The sequence below is a fragment of the Filicampus tigris genome, chromosome 15, assembly GCF_054856515.1.
Source record: "Filicampus tigris isolate MCC_2025a chromosome 15, RoL_Ftig_1.0, whole genome shotgun sequence".
NCBI classification, from domain to species: domain Eukaryota; kingdom Metazoa; phylum Chordata; class Actinopteri; order Syngnathiformes; family Syngnathidae; genus Filicampus; species Filicampus tigris.
The window spans coordinates 9190566-9210277 of NC_141231.1; the positions used below are offsets into that span (position 1 = coordinate 9190566).

Consider the following 19712-nt stretch of genomic DNA (forward strand, 5'->3'; position numbering starts at 1 on the left):
CTGACGGGGCTCTCTGACCGAGATGCTGACCTGTCAGTCGCCTGTCAAACTTGCCTTTCTTGGGTGAGGAATGCAGTAGTGTATGTAAACCCTCTATGGCCCACATAACATTATGATTGCACTTTGCAAAATGTGCGCATTACCACCACATCCCTTTCCGCAGATAAAGGGTGAACAACCCCTTCCTCTGGCAACCACTGGACATTTTGGTTTCTCTAAAGGCCCCCCGAGGGCTACTACAAATTACATTTATGAAAAAACAATGCAACAATTGAACAAATGTTTATTATATATTATGAGCAAGCTGAAACAACAACACAATGGCACATTAATTGTATGCTATTGTGAAGCACATACAAATGTTTGCACCCCATTCTGCTGATCGTCAATTTGCAATGTAAATCTGCACAATATTAGACCACATCCACAACGAGAGCCGTATCGACAAGTCTGCCTTTATTAAAGCAACGGGTGCTTACTAATGTGGAGACTTTTTCCAAGGCTAAAAAAAAACCAAACAAAAAAATGTTTGGCTGTTAATACCATTGTGGTATGGAAAATGCAGAACTCCAGTACATCATATCAAAAAATGCTTTTGATATTTTGCATCTCGTGCTAAATATGGGACCAATTATAATTTGGTTTTAGAGAAATCTCTAAGAATAATGCCGTCGTAGTGTTCCACACCACTCCAAGGCAAGCTACAATTATAAACAGTAAAGTCACTTTCATCATAATTTAGAATATTGGGTGGAAAATTTCCCTCCAAAGTGGCAGCGGCTCAACAGATGTCAGCATACAAACCTGCAAGCTCAATTTGGCAAGCCACAAGACATTAATTGTAGGTGTGTCTTGCTTTTTCTCTGACTTTTATGCACATCGGTATTATGAAAGAGGAACAACCTTAGAGGTTCCATTGAACTGTTGAGTGTTAAGAATAATCCCGCTGCTCAACTGGATTTTTCTTAAACTCAGGTTATTATAGCTTCAACACAAAAAATGGCAGAGTTGGGCATTCACTGACGGATGCCCATTTTGCTGACGGTTGACGAATGACAGAAAAAAAATGAAAATAGGCCGATTAAGCATTGACGGAGAACCCTTTATTTAGTCCGCCATCCGTCTGCAGTCCGTCATTAGTCTATTTTCCACGGCGAGGCTTCAAAGGCCGCGGTGAGCGTGGGGAGGAAAATAGTGAGTTGTTTTTGCTCGGGGGACAGATTTGAGTGAGGGACCAGGCTGTCAAAGCAAGCAGGCAGAATTCCAAAACGCAGTGAGTCCCTATTTCGGACGGCCGTTTAAAATTAGAAGCGGACCGGCCTATAGACGGGTACTATTTTTTACCCCAGAAAAAAAGGCGAATGACAGATGACGGAATTGTGCCCACGCTGCGGATGGATGACGAATAACCAGCGCTCAATTTTTAGTAAAATGCCCAGCTCTGGAAAATAGTCAGTGTTCTAATTAATACACCATGTACCAACAAGACAAAAAAAAAAAAAAAACAGAAGCTTCCAAGGAATGAGCAGAGAAAGTATATACTGTATGAGACGCATAAATAAAGTTCATCTCGAAGCTTTGCCCTCGCCTTAATTAAAAATTCCTCAACACAACTAACAATGGCTCCGTGCGCCTGACCAAACATGTAGGTCATAATAGATGCATAACATGGAAGCCAATTCAAATATGACATGGGTTCAGGTGTCATCCTAAATAGGTGGAAAAAAAGAAAAAAAACTGTCTTGAGCTTGAAAGATTTACAGAGAGCATCTCAGAAAGACTGACCTTGTTCCTCTCAGATTCTAATGATGTCACCACAGCGGCTAGATAGACGCCGAGTTTCATCCACCACGGAGCTAATTCATATTCCAGCACCAAACTGGTTCGTCTGAATTCTGCGCACAGATGCCCGCGGAACATGGGCGAGATAGATGAATGGAACATTTAAAAACAAAATACAATCCCGGACTGTTGGGGGTTGGATGCAAGCCCAAGGAGCCATAAGCCCTCCTTGTCCACTGACAGACTCGGTTTTTTTCTTCTCCTTTCCAAATAACAATTCCAAATCTGACTCCCGACAAGCCAACATGCGTGACTTGACCACAAAGGGTTAGCGGGCGGTTAAGGAGTCTGCTAACGGGTGTCCAGAAAAGTGATACTTTGTCACATCTAACGTAGCGCACATTCGTATGCACTGTGCTGTATTTAACACCCTTTCACAGTAGCTACAAGGTGGAGTTGCCTTGAGACCTCCAATTGGGGATTAATATTCATCTCCCTCCATCATCTAATCCAATTATGGATGTAATGGGCTAAATCCTCCAGGAACGGGAATGTAATTTGTTATCAACTGCGACCTTTTTGCCTGCATTAAAACACGTTCACCTCCAGTTCTCTGCCGTTTGGATGTATGCCGTGATTGCAGCCTCATGTGGCATTTGAACGGGGAGTCGTTGGTGTATAACGGTTTTGACACGCGACGTTTCGCGACTTCAAAAGACATGGAATGAACTAGTTTGTTTGACATTTCATTGTTTTGTATTTATGGCCAAGAAGTGTTTCTCATACTTATATATTCTTTAATTATGACCCTACTACTGTACTTTCACAGAGAATTGTGTTATATAGCCACAGTAGAAACGAGGTACATTTGGTAAAGCGGGTACTGGTTTTGTTTAACGTGGAAGATCTGAAGTCAGTCACAATCATTTTTGGGATGCCGCTACTCAAAATTTCAAATCTATTCCTTCCATAAAGTAATGGAAATAGAAATAATCAGTTCCAATCCAATCTTACACTTATACTATACTTCCACTTCATGAATAATGCAAATGGAGAGCAAAGGGATAACATTCATTTGTAACTGTATCAGATATAAAATGTAAAAAAAAAAAAAGGTCTACCGCAAAGCCAGCCACACAACGAGCCATACAAATCTACAGTCGCCGACTGACCCTCCTCACACACACATATAGATGATCCTAAAAAAAAAAAAAAAAAAAATCGACAGCACTGGCTTTTTGTCACTTTCAGTACCCCTCGGCAAAAGTCATACAACTACGGCAATGCACGTCAATTTGATCAACCTCTCTTTCTTCTGTCCAGTTTCATCATTTTTGTTGTGAGGGATCATGCGATGTAACTTATTTTGATTGGCCGTAAATATTTAGGTTTTTGTGCCACGTCATAAAACCTCGCTTGAGACCATCCACTGGAATTCCTGCCAAACTAGTTGCAGATGGTCAAAAACTAGTTGGAGAACCACACATACTGTGCGATGTGCCTGAATCCAGAACGTCGCATGACCAAACACAACGAGTTGAAGACAAGATGGTCTGAAGCCAAACTTGTTAAAATTTAATTTTCTTTATGGCTGGTGTCTCAGGATAAAAGTTAAGTACAATATACAGTCCCCTCCATAAGTATTGGAACGGCAAGGTCAATTGCTTTGTTTTTGTTGTATACTGAAGTTTTTTGGGTTTCAGTCAAAAGACGAATTTGAGACAAATGTTAATAGCCTTTATTTCAAGGTGATTTCGAGATTGTGTTTAACAAACCTTTAGTTTGAATCCACCCACTTTTTCAAGCCCTGATTCAATTTTCTGGTCCCGATTTTTAATGATTCAATTTTTTCTCTCCATCGCTACCATGCTTGTCTCTGTGCGCTAATGTGGTGCTACAGCCATCCACAAACGCAATACACAATGTTTGGCGAAAGCATGTCAAGTAGGGCGGCGACAAACGATTATCTTGCTAATTGACTAATCACCAACTGTAGTGCAATTAGTGGACTAATCGGATCGTATGTAAAATTGCAGCATAATCGCACCAGCAAGGAGCTGCTCTTATTGACCATCGGTAGCTTCCAGCTAGAATTCTTTAAGTAATGTGCAAAAGAATAATGAAGACAATTAACCCATTAAGGCCTAACCATCTCTCTAAAGCCTAACGTCAACTTTGGAATCACTCTTTAAAACCTCAAGTTTTTCTGGAAATTCAACACCTACAAAATAATTGCTCTCAGGTAGCAGATAGAAACATCATTCCAATAGAATGAGAACTTAGACGCGTGGCTTTCACACAGGCCAATAGTTTCTCAAAAAAAAAACTCGATAATAATTTGACGATATTCTACAAAATTTCAGTGTCTTAATAATTTACTGAATTAAGAGATCTTTATTGTTAGTGTATTTTTTATTGTGGTGTAATTTCTTAGAATATCACATGAATGGTTCGCTTTTATTTATTTTTTCAAAAAAATGTACCATTTACTTGTCATCTTTTCAAAATAAACGTATATTTTTTTTTTAAATCTGTTTTTACAGCTGTCTTTTTACGTGTGTTGAAGTTAGACATTATGATGGTTTGAATTCATAATTGTTTGACCAGAGAGTTTTGGTGCACTCTAAATTGCAGCATATTTGAGTTGTTTGAAGCCGGATGTGCCCTTTTATGAGATTCCCTAAATAAATTTAACTCATCTTTGGCCCATGCCCCACTTCACCACACACAAGCAAGAACAACACTTTTCGGGGGGAGGGCAGAAGTGCAACACAAATTCTGACATTCGACTCGATGGACTGGTGAAACGGTGGCACAACAAGGCCAGATCACATCCGTGACGAATGTGGTGGTGGTGGTAATGATGATGGATAACACAGGCACTGCTGGCCAAACACAACAGAACGCATACACGGGAACAACATTTACCACACATCCAAAAACTGTAATTCTGAAAACATAGGCTTGGCCTTCCATCACAGGCTACAATTACAAGAGTACAACTCATGCTCCGCACTTAAAGCAAAACAAAGTCACATTTAAAAAAAAAATGAAAATACATGCAATAAGAGTGGTATCGCTTTAAATTTGAAATATTTTATAATCGGATTGAAGTGCATGAAAACAATTATTCAGAAAGTTCAGAACAAACCGTGTTAACTGCGCATGTGTGTGACGTCAGTACACGCGCTTCTGTTATTCCCGGAATCTAGAAGCAGAGTGAGTGAAAGACGTGGCGGGCGCAAGACTGAACGGGTACATTAACAACTCCATTAGGATGTGTTAAATCGACGTAACGGCATGAACAGGAAAAATATGCTTTAATCAATACATGTAAATAACTGTATTCAATAAACTTGATGATTTGAACTTTATTCTAATTCAGATTTATGTTCCACAGGTATGAAAAGACTGCAATCTACCACGTGACATTACATTCCACGACAGCAAGATGGCAACTCTGCTGCTATAAAATGTTTTGTTTTTTTTAAATCAATGGTTGCGGAAAGAAATTTAGAGAGGATCTTCTAAGGTCAAACAGTACTTTGCAGGACACTTTCCAATGGGGGGAAAAAAAAACCTTTGGCATCTGTTCAGGAATTTTAAGTAGTATTGTTGAACTGTCATGCTAAAATGAACACAAAACTAGGGCTTCTTAGGATAACTAAGGATTATTTTAATAATTGATTAATCTAGCTATAATTTTGTCAATGGAAAAATTGGATTAAAAAAAAAAATCTAAGTTTTAATTTTCATCCTTTTGTTCCAAGACACGACATTATTTGAACTCAGTGCAGAAAATACACAAAAATGAATGAAGATTTAGTTACTGTTTGGTCTGTAACAAAATAGGCAAAAAGGTCGATCGTTGTTTTCCAAAGTAAAAGCCGATGTTTGTAAATGTTTTATTTTGAATACAAAAAAACAAACAAAAAAAGAATACATCTGCTTTCATGGAGGGTTACTGAAATCGGAGAATATGTACTTCTAAGAGGCTGACATTTTGAGGATTTAGACCATTTTGAACTTTAAAAAAGTTACCCAAACGATTAATCAATTATCGAAATCGGTATCAATTAATTTGATAATTGATTAGTTGTCGATTCATTCATTGATTAATTGTTGCATCTCTACTTGAAACGATTTCAAGCCCAATGACAAATGACAATGGCCAAATGAGACAGTGATTCACATCATTTGTAAACAATCTTAATGGTCATTCATGAGTGGAAACTGCTGTTAATGTGAAGACACAAAACCAAAACCGCTCAGTCTTAACTTTAACGATTAATGACGAATGTCAGATGCGCCTTATCCTCTAATCCAGTGGTTCTTAAACTGGGTTCGATACAACTTCAGGGGTTCGGTGAGTCAGTCTCAGTGGTTTGGTGGAGGTCAAGACGAAAGAAAGAGGAAAGACAAAGGGGCAGAAGCTCAGATAAACAGACTGTACTGAATGGTGAACTGAGACTCAGACGATTTGTGACGTCAGGCTCTGCTTGACCATCATTGGCTGCATACCGTTTTTTACAAAATGTTGCAACGTTACGATTTTGCGAACAATACTTTTTGCAGGTGGTAGACATAAAAACAAAAGAAAGGAAGACTTTGTTGCAAAAATACGAGAGTGGCCCTTGTACAGCTGAAGTCGCACATTTCTTGTCATTGAACTTGTCTTTCATGGTAACATCAAAGGGCATTGATTGGCAGTAAAAATTGAGTCGTACGTGTGTCCGTCCATGTTTTGTTGTTTTTATTCTTTGAACGCAGAGATTTTGTGTCCAACTCATGCACGGTTAATTTTGTGTGCCTTGGACTAAGGGCGGAGTTCAGTGCTTACAACAAGTTTTAGAAATACAAAACTATCCGTTTCCTATAGCGCTTGTCCTCAATGTGGTTGTGGGTAAGCTGGAGTCTATCCCAGCTGACTTTAAGTGAAAGGCACTGTACACATTGGAATGGTTACCAGCCAAATACAGGGTATATCCAGACAAACAACCATTCACACTTACGGACAATGTTTTTGGAATGTGAGATGAAGCCAGAGTGCCCAGAGAAAAAACATGCAAGCAAACTGAGAATGTGAGATGAAGCCCGAGTGCCCAGAGAAAACACACGCAAGCAAACTGAGAACATGCAAACTCCACACAGGAGTGCCTGAGCTGAGATTCGAACCAGAGAACTTTCAACTGTGAAGCAGAAGTGCTAAACACAGTAGTCTACGATCCATACAGCGGAAATGAGCAACTGGTGGTTCGCGGGCCGAAGTGGTCCCTTGATTAGTTGAACGTAAACAAAAGCGGGACTGCCGAGATATCATATTAATCATGGAAACCTGGCTACAAACTGGGATTTCTGACGCTTCAGTGTAACTTTACTTGAGACTGTGGTTTTAGCGGAACAAAGTGATCTTTCATTGCAAGATTATGAGGTCCAATAATGCACAGACTAACTAACGACAACAAGTAAAAAGTTTGGGCACTCTGAATTGTATACAAATTTGGGTTACATTGCCGCCATACCAGGATGGCGCTACACCAGGGCTATAGTGGGGCCATAGTCCCGTCAGAAATCTATGTAGCCCCATCTAAGACCCTAAAGCACAGGTGTCAAACTCAAGGCGCAGGGGCCAGATCCGGCCCGCGAAGGCAAATCATGTTGACATGTTTCTTTCAAATTGTCTTCACTTTTAGCACTACATATGAGATATTGCAAACTGTTACCAATCCCTCCTTTTAAATATCTTGAAAAATAGTTGCACAAACTATTTACTGGCTTCTGATTTCATCCATCAATTTGTTGTGTATATGTGATAATATAAGGCGATCATACATTTCTATGGGTTAACAGTTTTAACGGCCCTCCGAGGGACACCATGACTATGATGTGGCCCGGGACAAAAATGAGTTTGACACACCTGCCCTAAGGCATCTTTTTGATTTTCTAAAATATATTGAGAAAATTATTTTCTCAGTGCCCTATGTAATCAAGTCAAGCCCCCCCTTTAGCCCCAGGAGAGAAAATCCTGCCACCATAAGAACAGTAAACCAAAGGACCATTGTAATTAGCCTTGCAATTGCTACAAAAAAAAAAATAAAAAATCAGGTCCAGTAAATATCAATAGAAAGCCTTTACACAAATCAGGTTGATCTCTACACTACCCAGTTAAGATGCTGTTTCTCACAGAGTCTTACGGAAAACATTTTTAAAGAAATACACTGCTCTAGAGGAAAATATTGATTTGGGTAAAATACTCCAAGCAGAAAGAGCGCAAGATCTAAAATGAACAAGCAGCAACACTGCTGCACTTTGTTCGGTGAGTAAATGTCACCGAAGGCTACTGCGAAAGATGGTGGTGTGACACATCAGAGTGCTGGCTGTGTAAGAGAGGGACTGATGTGTGATGCTGAGGCTCAAATGATGTTCTTGTGTGCACCAGAGATGAAACCAGAAAGTGGTGTGATTTTTACATTCTGAAAATGACAACTGCAACGTTTAACTAGAAGTCCTATTGTGAATAACGGTCCTCCGTGTAACACAGTTTTTAAATACTCTTTCAAGGTGATGTCACAGAACTGGGCTGAGAGGGCCTAGGAAAAAAACTAGTACTCCCTGCCACTTTGCAAAGAAGTGCTTCAGGACACAACAGACACATTTCCATAACAAACACAGTTAAGTCGTGCATCTCAAGACTAACTTATTCAAACGCTCGAGAAAGACCAAACACAACTGAAGTCTTGATACTTAGATTAGTTCCCTTGGCAAACAACACCAGGTATTTTCTTTTTATAAAAAAAGATGTATGTTTCATGCACCATGCCCTTAACTGTGTTCATTTCTACTTAGTTTTCACTGTGTTATGACTACACAAGGTAAGAAGTGAAAATGTCTGCTTGTTCAATGAGCTGAGGGACAGCTAAGCCTTCAAAGCAAAATATAATTATAACGACTTAATTGTGCTCATTTTCACCTCTTCAAAGTTGCCGAGCTGGTAAAACGTTCATCTTATGAGGCCTCAGCAAAGTGTAAGTGATTTTCATTCGAAGGGCGTCTTGAATGCTCACCTCATCTGAATCGAGTGTCAATATTCAAGGTAGCTTCAGGTGCTCGCATCTTTCCCCACCTGTTCAAACTGCGATGTGCGGCAACCTGTCGATTGCCACGCCGCGTGAAAAAAGGGTGTCATGTTGGGACACGAGTACCACTATACTGCAAATAGCTTTTAGCCCCCCACAAGCGAAGCCATCGTTATTATGTGCAGCTCGTCGATGAACGCTGGCCCTCTCCTCTCATCAGCTAACGCTAATTTGTTTGCCCACTAATCAGCTTAACGCTCCCGTGCAATGTCGCGTCCCGTCCGAGAGTTAGAAAACTAACTCACGCGAAATCCGGTTATAATATACACATTAAAGAACAGATGTCCAGTCAGGTTGATGGTCGGCTAGCTCGTTAGCATTCGTTCACAATAGCACCATTGGAATTGACCTCAACTGAATGGCGATAGCACGGCAGCATCAGTAGCCGCGGCCGGCTAACCACATTCATTTAGCTGCTCTCAGAAATATTAAAACGAGTGACATGGGTTTTCTCGAAGTTGGGGCAAATATAGGATAGTTCACTACGGGGGGGAAGATAAGTAAATGTTTGGATCCAAATGCGTCCCCTGGTGAATGGCACTTGCCAGGAGCAACACAGGAGGCTAGATGGCTAATGCTAGCGGGTAGCGCGGAGCCCGTACGCACTCACCAAGATGAGTAGCCTTGCTCCGCCATATCGCCGACAACAGTGGGGCTCCGCTACTGTGGCTCGCACTGATTGGGATCCCCGGCGACGACCCGTTGGGAGCTCGATCAAGAGGGGTGTGTGGGTGCTTGGGGTGGGAAGCTCTTTCGGCGTTTCCCTCGTTGTCCGTCGCACTAGCGGCTACTTGTCGGTGACAACATGGTGCTGCATCCCGACGGCAGCTAGCCGTGCCAGTAGCCGAATGTGGTGCACTTGAAGCGGCTCCAATGATGGGGGTTGCTGTGGTTAGATGGACGAGACAAAAGCACCCACCAAAACAGCAACACAAATCGTTGTTTACGCTCGTCGCTTCTTTTTTTCTGCCGCCGTCCGTCACCCCCCAGCCGAGAAGGCTCGGTCTCCAGCGATGCTACACCCACTGTAAATCCATATTCAACGCGACGTTGCCCGGATAAATTCGGATGCTCCTCGAGTCTGCAGCCCTAGCTGTTATGGAAGACGTTAAGGCTTTGTTGTCTATACTAGAGGCGGCGGGGGCGCGCACACTCGCCCTGCTGCGCGTGCACGCGAGAGAGCTTTGCAAGTAGGACGAGCACTGGAACGCTTTTGTGCACCCAAAAGCCTCGCAAAAAAAGGCTTCGTTTGCACTTACAGCACAGGTATGAACGCGTTGAAATCAACACATTTGGATGGTTTGGACAGCTATTTGGATTGGGAAGAAACACATAAAAATGTCACTATTGTGGAAAGAGCCGAGCTCCCACCAAAATGTATAGTTTTAAAAAATGTTACAGCAACACAGCAAATACGGATGGAGTTGGCGCCGACTCAGTTTCGCATTTCTTTCTTTGTAATTATTGTATTGCCCTCCCGATTTGCTATTTTTATTTTGTTTTGGTGGGTACAGTATTTCATCATCTGCAGAGTGAATGTAAACTGCATTCAATGTTTATTTACTTTGTTTCAGCAGCAGTTGTTTTTCTTAAAGTGCTTTTAATTATTTCCATTTGATTTACATTCCATTATTTATCAGATCGGACTGTTCTGGACTGTTCGCACGCCGATAATATGTACCAACATACATCATGAGTGAACCCCGGGTGACCCAGGGCGTGTATATGTGCCTGTGACACCCGGAAGACTGCCTCTCAGAACTTTCTCGTGTGTTGGCTTGCATGCCACTGGGTTATGCTTTTCCCTGCGGATCAATATTGTTGTTTAGCTTCTGTTTTCCTTCGCTGGGAGCCTTGTGACCGCGTTGGTAGGAGCTGTGGATTTGTTTTCCGCCCAGAGGATGGAGAGCGGTGGTCTTTGGGCTTTGGCTTCTCAGTGAGGTTTGTGTCTGGCATTCCTTGTGACTCTGTTGGTATTAGTTAGTTATATAGATTAAAATAGACTTGACTTGCCCTCATCTCCTCGTCTTGTCATTAATCGTATTGCCACAGCTGGTAACTGTGACGTGAGCAATCATGCCAGAGGTCAGTAATAGCATCTACGCCACTATGGTCAACTTGCCCGACTCTTAGCAACACAACCCACGACTGTGGTTTCAGCACATTAAGGTCCAGTTCCAGCTGAGAGGAATAACAGAAGATGTAAGCGGATCGGACGATGGATGGATGGGTTACGAAATACTTCCATGTGGTGGCAGCATTGGATACCTCAAGGACAGCCAGAGCGATGCTGTAGGCTCCTCCGGCTATCGGCAAGTACGATGCGCTAAAGTTATTCCTTTTGAGGCTCTTTGACCTGTTTTTGAACTGACCTGGAGAAGGTGGAACGCCTGCTGTCCATCAACGGCCTCAGCGATTGCAAACCGTCCATTCCCTTCGGTGCGCAGCGCAGCATCCTGCTGGCACAGCTGGTAGACAATGGCGCTGGCAGACACGGCCTCGGGATGGACACCGCTAATGGCACGCCCATATGTACCTATGGCACCAAGTATGTGGACGTGTGTTGGGTGGACGGCGTTTCGGCTGGGACATTGTAATGGCCGCTGTATCTACGTCACTGCTGGGCATGGACTTTTTCTGTGCCTTTAATCTGCTTGTGGCTGTTATGAACTGCCACCTTATCGATGTAGTCTCTTTTGCTTGACTTGACCTGACTTTTGCTTCTTACCCCGGCCAGCACGCTAGGAGGGGCTGGCGCTACCAGAGATGGGAAATTTAGGTCCAGGAACTAAAAACCCTGCCACAGTTTGGCTTTAGCCACAGGTACTTCTACTTAACTGGCAGAGAAACAAGCTCCCTGAGTTCCTCCAACACACCTGATTCCTATGATCAGCTCATCCTGTTCAGTTGAATCAGGTGTGTTGTTTTTTGTTGTTGTACATTTTTAACTGCAAACCATTTGTATCTGTTCATCCTGATTATTTGAATCAGGTGTGTTGGTGGAGGAACATCTAAAACATGCAGGATGAAGGCCCTCGAGAACTGGCGTTAGACACCTGTGATCTAGTGGCTTACTACAGTATAGTGGCGATTGCGTTTTGAAAGTATCATTCAATTTATTAACCTGCAAATCGTATAAAAAATAATGAAGAGGAGCTATTCATCCAGGAGTGAGAAAAGAAAGAAGAAAAAAGAGGAAGGAGAGGAAAAAAAGCAAGATAGTGGAAAGTGGAAACAATTACGATACAAATGAGATGCCTAAATATTACTAGCCCAGGGGTGTCCAAATACGGTCCTTGAGGGCTGCTATCCTGCATGTTATAGATGTTTCCTTCATCCAACACACCTGATTCAAATGATCAGGGTCGTTATCAGGCTTCTGCAAAGCTTGCTGATGAGCTGATCATTTGAATCAGGTGTGTTGGAGGAGGGAAACGTCTAAAACATGCAGATAGTGACCCTTGAATACTGTCTTCACTCACATTAGCAAGCATAACCATATTTCTCATGCTTAAAGAGGAAATCAACCCAGACATATTTTTAAGAATATGTTCCCAGCAGGCCCACTAGTTGAAACACGACACTTTGATTAATATTGTGTTTGTGGAACATGAGTTAAGCAGCAAAATCCACCCCTTTTTTCACCATTTTAGTGGGGCGGCCATTTTGTCACTTCTGTTCACTGAAAATGACATCACAACTGTTCAGGGCTCAGGTAACGCCCCCAGAGATCGCTAAAAAGGGGTGGATTAACTCTTATTCCAAAAACGCAATATTTATCAGAATGCCTTGTTTCAACTAGTGGGCTTGCATAGAACATCATTCCATTATCTATACCGCTTATCCTCACAAGGGTGGCGGGCGTGCTGGAGCCTATCCCAGCCGTCTTCGGGCAGTAGGCGGCGGATACCCTGAATTGGTTGCCAGCCAATCGCAGGGCACACAGAGACAAACAAACAACCGCACTCACAATCACACCTAGTGGCAATTTAGAGTGTCCAATCAACTTACCATGCATGTTTTTGGAATGTGGGAGGAAACCGAAGTTCCCGGCGAAAACCCATGCAGGCACGGGGAGAACATGCAAACTCCACACAGGGAGGCCGGAACCGGGATCAAACCCACGACCTCTGAACTGTGAGGCGGACGTGCAAAGCAATCCACCACAGTGCCGCCCTGCATAGAACATATTCTTGAAAAAAATATGTTTGGGTTGACGTCTTTAAGTATATGACTGTACACAGTTATTGTCCAATGAGTTCGGTTGTAGTCAAATGAATTTCTTGTTTGAGTTTGTACACAGTCAAAGTATGCTTTCTAAACAGACAACTTTATTTGAGGTATTATCAAAATCAGCATGTCACTGAAAGTGATAATTGTTAACTTGGACAGCATGATGAAACTTGTTCTTACGTATAGACTACCAGTCAAGCTATGCATGCCAAAGCTATGATACTAGGCTGTTTTTTTGTTTGTTTATTTGTTTGGCAAACATATAGTATTTTGAAAAAATTTGCATCCCTGCCTAAAGCCTAAAACAAGTTTTTTTCAGTAATCAGTGCAGATCAAGCACAGTCAAATCCTTTGTTGAAACTATGAAGAATGGCCTGAAACAATGAATTGTGAAAGTTGGTGATTACGACTAGTCAAGTATCATTAACACATACACTTGATCAGTTTGATTCATGAAAAATTTAAGGAAAAACATATACCGGTTCTTCCATTGGTGAATCTTCATCTGAATGAGGTTTTAGACACAGTGGAATGACTATTGTGGCTTTCCAAAAGAAAACATGCCTGTATTGTTTTACGGCCAGGAGGCAAATTGAGATTTGTTTCCTGACGGTGGGGATTGCGTTGGGGTTTAGAGGGAGGTCAGCGGGATTCCCTCTATGACCAAAGAGTGCAAGGATTACAGACGTCTGCAGAGAGCTGCTTTTCTTCCAGATTATGCTCAATCTGTCCTCAGAAACAGAGCCACATCCATTCAGCAGACACACAAGATGAACTAACCTTAAAGCGCAAGTCAACCCACACGTATTTTTTTCAAGAATATGTTCCCAGCAGGCCCACTAGTTGAAAAAAGACATTCTGGTAAATATTGCGTTTGTGGAATAAGTGTTAATCCACTCGTTTTAAAACATCTCTGGGGGCGGCCATTTTGTCTTCTGTCGACTGAAAATGACATCACAACTGCTCACAACGACCAATCACGGCTCTGATTCAGAAAACAGGTCAGCCGTGATTGGTCATTGTAAGCAGTTCTGATGTCATTTTCAGTCGACAGAAGACAAAATGGCCGCCCCCGGAGTTGGCTAAAAAGGAGTGCATTTTGCTCCTTAATTTATATTCCACAAACACAAAATTAATCAGAATGCCGTGTTTCAACTAGTGGGCCTGATGGGAACATACTCTTGAAAAACATGTTTGGGTTGACTTCCGCTTTAAGGGCCAAGTGAGGTTTATGAGAAGCTTTCCCCAAATTATACTCAACAACAGCCTTTATGAGGAAAAACTCTTGTTACTGGATGATTAGTCTGCCAGCAATAGTGTATGTACCCCAATTTACATTAACAAATAGTAAAGGTCTAAAACCGCTATTTCAGAACTTAAGGCCATGATGTGCTCTGTTTGTGATTTATTTGTGATTGTGTTGTTCCACAGGTCTCTATCCGTTGTGATGAAAGTACCCCCCAACGGTAGAAAGACGTTTTATGGGGGGAATATAAAATACAAAATTTTCATCCAATTAAAAAAAAAACAGGGTTAGCTATGAAAAAAAGGCATAAGACCTAAAACAAAAAATACAGCAATTAATAATAACTTAATAACTATGGTTAATTCTGAAGTTGCTGAAAAGATTTGAAGTGTTGAAAGCAAAGAGAAATACTCATACATTACTCATTTTAACACTTTTGTGAGCAGGACCATTTGAAAATGGTGTGTTGCCGTAGGGGTAAACCTAAAACAGGCTGGATAGGGGCTCTTGAGGACCGCAAGTGTGATTGTGAATGTTTTTTTTTTTTTTTTTTGTCTACATGTGCCAAAGGCTATGACAGAGTGGTGACTCGTGGTAACTAGTCCATGGTGTACAGCTGATAGACTGCAGTTCACCAGCAACCCGAACGAGGACAAACTCAATAGAAAATTGGTGAATGATACATACGTCACACTCAGAAGTAAGCCATGCCAGGCTTTGTGTTCACATTTGACCACAAGATGTCAGTCTTTACATATCAGCAGCAAAAAGGCAAACACTTCAATGATTAACATTATTTTAAGTTAGAACCTTACCATAACGGGACATTCCATTAATATGTTTATTTTTGGATTCCACTTTTGCAACCACTTCCACAGCAAACACTTGCACAAACACATTTTATGGGACTTGTTTTTACACTTTACACCAGAGCTGGGCATTTTACTAAAAACCTGAGGTCCGTTTATCGCCTTCCGCCTAAAGCTGGGGTACCCTTCCGCTGTCCGTCTATCTGCCATTTTGTCCGGCCGGACAAAATAGTAATCACCTATAAGCTGGTCCGCCTATCATTTTAAACGGGCTTCTCCTAGCGTTTCCGACAAACTACCACGATATATGAAACGAAAGATTCGCCGTGGTATGGCCTCACCACGGCCGGACTAAATGTGTCTCCTTTTAGCACCTGCTAGGACCTTTTTGAACCTGTCATGGACCTTTGACCCTCGGCCGCGGCCAACAGGAAACGTAAGTCTTGCCGCAGACATGAAACCCTCACTGCAAAAATAAACGATAAGATAAGTTAAGATAAGAAGGCCTTTATTGATCCCACAGTGGGGAAATGTTCAGTGTTACAGCAGCAAAGATATAGGTCATACAGGGATGGCGGCATAATGTAGCCATTAATGTATAACATTAACGGCAAACATTCAGGATCAAACCTATGTAAATACACGCAGTAACATGTGTATATACACATGTATATACACACCAACATACATCTACATAAAAAGTATGAGGAACACTCATTTTAGCCTGTACATAGTACAGAGGAAAAATACTCTTAGTAAGTGACAGTGCTGCAGTGCTGTAGTGAAATGTAAGGAACAGCATTGGATGAAAAATAAAACTAGACTAACAGTTGTGGGGAATGTTGAGTATTGCATGGTATTACAGTAGTGGGGAATGTTGGGTATTGCACGATATGAGCTCAGGTGCAGGACTGCACAATTGCACTAATGTCCGCCAGTTTGTAGAGACTACACAATGTTCTTGTTAAAGAGTCTGACAGCAGCAGGCAAGAAGGAACGGCGGAATCTCTCCTTTGCACAGCGAGGGTGTAACAGTCTGTCACTGAAGGAGCTGTGGAGTGCTGTTAGGGTGCCCTAAACGATAGACGATTACATAGACGGAAAAAATGGGCTTTCGATTATGCTTAGTCCAACTCTTCCTTTGATATCGTTTATCGCCTACAAAATGGGCGTCGATCATAGGCAGGTAGATGGACCTGGTCTGTCAGATAGCGGAATACCCAGTTCTACTTTACACTACACACTACAATTAGAATTCTGCTTACCGGTACAGTTACCGGTACAGTTTTAAAACACACACACACACACACACACAATATATATACATACACACACATATATATATATATATATATATATATATATATATATATATATATATATATATATATATATATATATATATATATATATATATATATATATATATATATATATATATATATATATATATATATATATGTACAACACTTTCATAACAACTGAACGAGACCTGTGGAACAACACAATCACAAATAAATCACAGAGCACATCATGGCCTTAAGTTCTGAAATACCGGTTTTAGACCTTTACTATTTGTTAATGTAAATAGGGGTACATGCATTGATCTTTAATAGTTTAACTGATTTTTAAAAGTTAAGTCATAGTGTGAGGAGCCTTTATCTGCTATAAAGGGGTTGTATAAGGTTTGCCACAAGCCATACTACATTTGGACAGTGTATAAGTGTTTATCACTGTATAATGAATGAATTTGTCAGTTAAGTGTTTTGGGGGCTTAAATATCAGTTCTTCTGAGGTTTGTGGTCTTACAGGATGATCATATCATGACTAAAAACAAACAAACAAAAAAACTTTAAAAGTGTAATTCTTTTCCACGGGCAGCAGAGGGAGACTGCACGTCCTGAACAGGAAAACTAAAACATTATTTGAGCCACTCTTATTAGAATGTGATGGCATCATTTAACATGTGACCAGTGCGTGCTTGACAAGTGCCATGTACACCTCGAGGAGTCGAGTGCACATCTTCATAGAACCGTATGTAATATTTGATGCATGTGATGCCGTTCCAGTTATTACAACCAACACACACACCTCACTTTAACATTATCCAAATTCAGGTCAGAGAGATATTATCACCGAGGAGTCATCTGCTTGTCTTCGATGAAAAAGAACAGGCCTGGTATCCCATAACCGAGGCTGCACGTCCTGTTTTGACATGGCCTCACAAAATGCTTCATTTCTCAGGCTGATTTAAAGCACCTGATTACACTTATGAACACATGAAATGGGAAGACAGACTACACTGTCAGTATTGTTGCAGCTCTGACTGCGCGCCAAACCTTCAGATCATGTGGCTGTGAGCAGAGGAAAGTGTTTCATGCTCATGTCTTCTGTGAATTACCCATTAGAGAGAGCTGAAAACAATTGGGCATGTATGTGGCCACTTATGAAATTATGAATCAGTTGCTGTTGCTTTCTGTCCTGGTCACTGAGTTCTTATTTAAAGTGAAAGTGGAGTGGTAGTCTTACCACACTTTTACCCGTAATAGGGTCGAATTTGAGTCAATTAACTCCTAATTTACCAAAAAAAAAAAAGTATCTGCATAAAAATGCAATGTAGTACCAGATAAGCTAACAGTTAGCCCCGCTTTTCGTTTTTCTACTACCACTACTACTACTACGACTATTACTCCCTTCTCTTTTGTATTTTGCGGTAGTCCGGTTGCCCTGTGGCGCTGTGCTACCTCTCACACTCTCACGTTCCAAAAGTCGGTTATGATGTAAAAAAAAAACAAAAAAAACAGGTATCTGCGTACCCTGCTTCACTATCAACTAAAATAAGGGCTTGACACACTTGATTGCTTTGACATAAACACTAACGCTTGTGTATGTTTTTGTGACCTTGATGATCTGTGTTTAGGATTCAATATTTCTGCAAGATGAACTCCAAGGGCCCTATTTTCATGCCCAGCGCAAGTTTAGCTTAAAGTGCAGTCCAACTGCGCATGGGTGGAGTTTTCTTTCTTTTGGTATTTTTGGTAATGGGCGCAGTTAAAATGGCCGTTTGCCCCGTTGTGAGAATGAACACTTGATTCCCGGCCAATCGAAGCGACTCCTCTCATTTCCTATAAATTCAGCACAATTGAGGCGTGAGTTCTACTTTTTTAGATTGCAGAAGTAGAAACAAACTCGCTGAACTCCATGCAGAAGATGGTCTGCACAAAGTACATTTATAAGCAGGGGTGCACATAACAATTTTGGCATGCTTCTCAAGTGAGCACCAGAGGTGATGATTTTTTCCCTGGACCCAACGACCTCATGGATGAACTTAAAAACTTATGGCACATCTGTTTTGGTATATACAGTATGTCATTTTAATCACAACTGAATAAACTTTTTTTCCCCCCCCCCAGTTTTCAGTTTTTATTTCATACTTACAACAACATACTATACAGTATACCAGGGCGAATTGCAGCTTATTAAAACAATACAATTACTGTTTTATAAAAACACATTAAATTCACAATTGAGTTGCATGGCTCATTCGAAAAATTAATTGCCCACCTTTAATTTGCTGTATGAGACCCAGTGATCAGCTAGCTTACTTGGCACAGTTATCAAGGAAAATGGTCTAGTCCCCAATTTTTTATTTTTATTTTTTTGCAACATGGACCGCTCTCCAGAGCAGGGCATCGTTTAACCGCCACAGAGTTCCTGTCTGCATATTTAAATGATCCACGTGGTCCCAGTCCGTCCGTGGTAGGTGACAGCCAATCGGCGTGGAGAACGTAATCTTACACGCAGGCGCCACACAGACAGACATGCCGCCAAACAAAGAAAAAATATCAAACAAAAACAACTGCGAGTGAAAGTTTAGTCGGACTTGTCGACGGACGGACGTTTAAAATTAGACGCAGACCGGCCTACAGACGGCTACTATCCGGAAAAAAATGCGAATGACGGACGATGGAAGGGTACCCATGCTGCACACGTATGAAGAAATAACTGATGCTCAATTTTTAGTAAAATGCCCAGCTCTGATAATGTTAATTATTATTTTATTAATTCTTATTTAAATATTCATATCATTTGAATAATAATGCATTCAATTAATTGATTTCAATGATGAGTAAAATGGTTCGATGCGCACTGATATCATATTTATGAATGAAATATGATGAAACCCACCACACATCAGCAGAATGCAGAAGCAGGAGCGCCTGGATCAAACCCACCAAAATCGCATTACACCACCTGCACCACAACTTAGACCTGGTTTCACCTGGTCGAAAGTCTTGTCTACTTTCTGTCACCAAATTGTCAGGTACACCGAGGACGTGTAATAGAAGATGGCACAACGCGGTCTGCCAAATTCCCAAAAACTGTAAACGAGACTTGCCCCGGGACGAAAATGAAGATGCACCAGTTTTTACGCCGAGCTCATGTGCGCCTTTCTACAAAAATAGGGCCCCTAGACGTTACTGTAGAAGTAGCCATGAGAATTCA

The 19712-nt window shown here is 41.4% G+C and overlaps 1 protein-coding gene across 5 annotated transcripts in view; it reads right to left on the reverse strand.

Annotated features, from left to right (window-relative positions):
* sppl3 (signal peptide peptidase 3) overlaps positions 1-19712 on the reverse strand; it is an 83591-nt gene that overhangs the window by 21569 nt on the left and 42310 nt on the right. The window contains exon 1 of one of the 5 annotated variants that reach the window (XM_086052809.1): positions 9529-10357. The exons of 3 other annotated variants lie outside the window; for them this stretch is intronic. In XM_086052809.1, coding sequence (XP_085908935.1) covers positions 9529-9554 — 26 coding nt within the window. In that variant the 5' untranslated portion in view covers positions 9555-10357. Of the gene's footprint in view, positions 1-8846; positions 9004-9528; positions 10358-19712 lie in introns of those variants that run through there. One more of the 5 variants, XM_086052811.1, reaches the window with a different exon arrangement.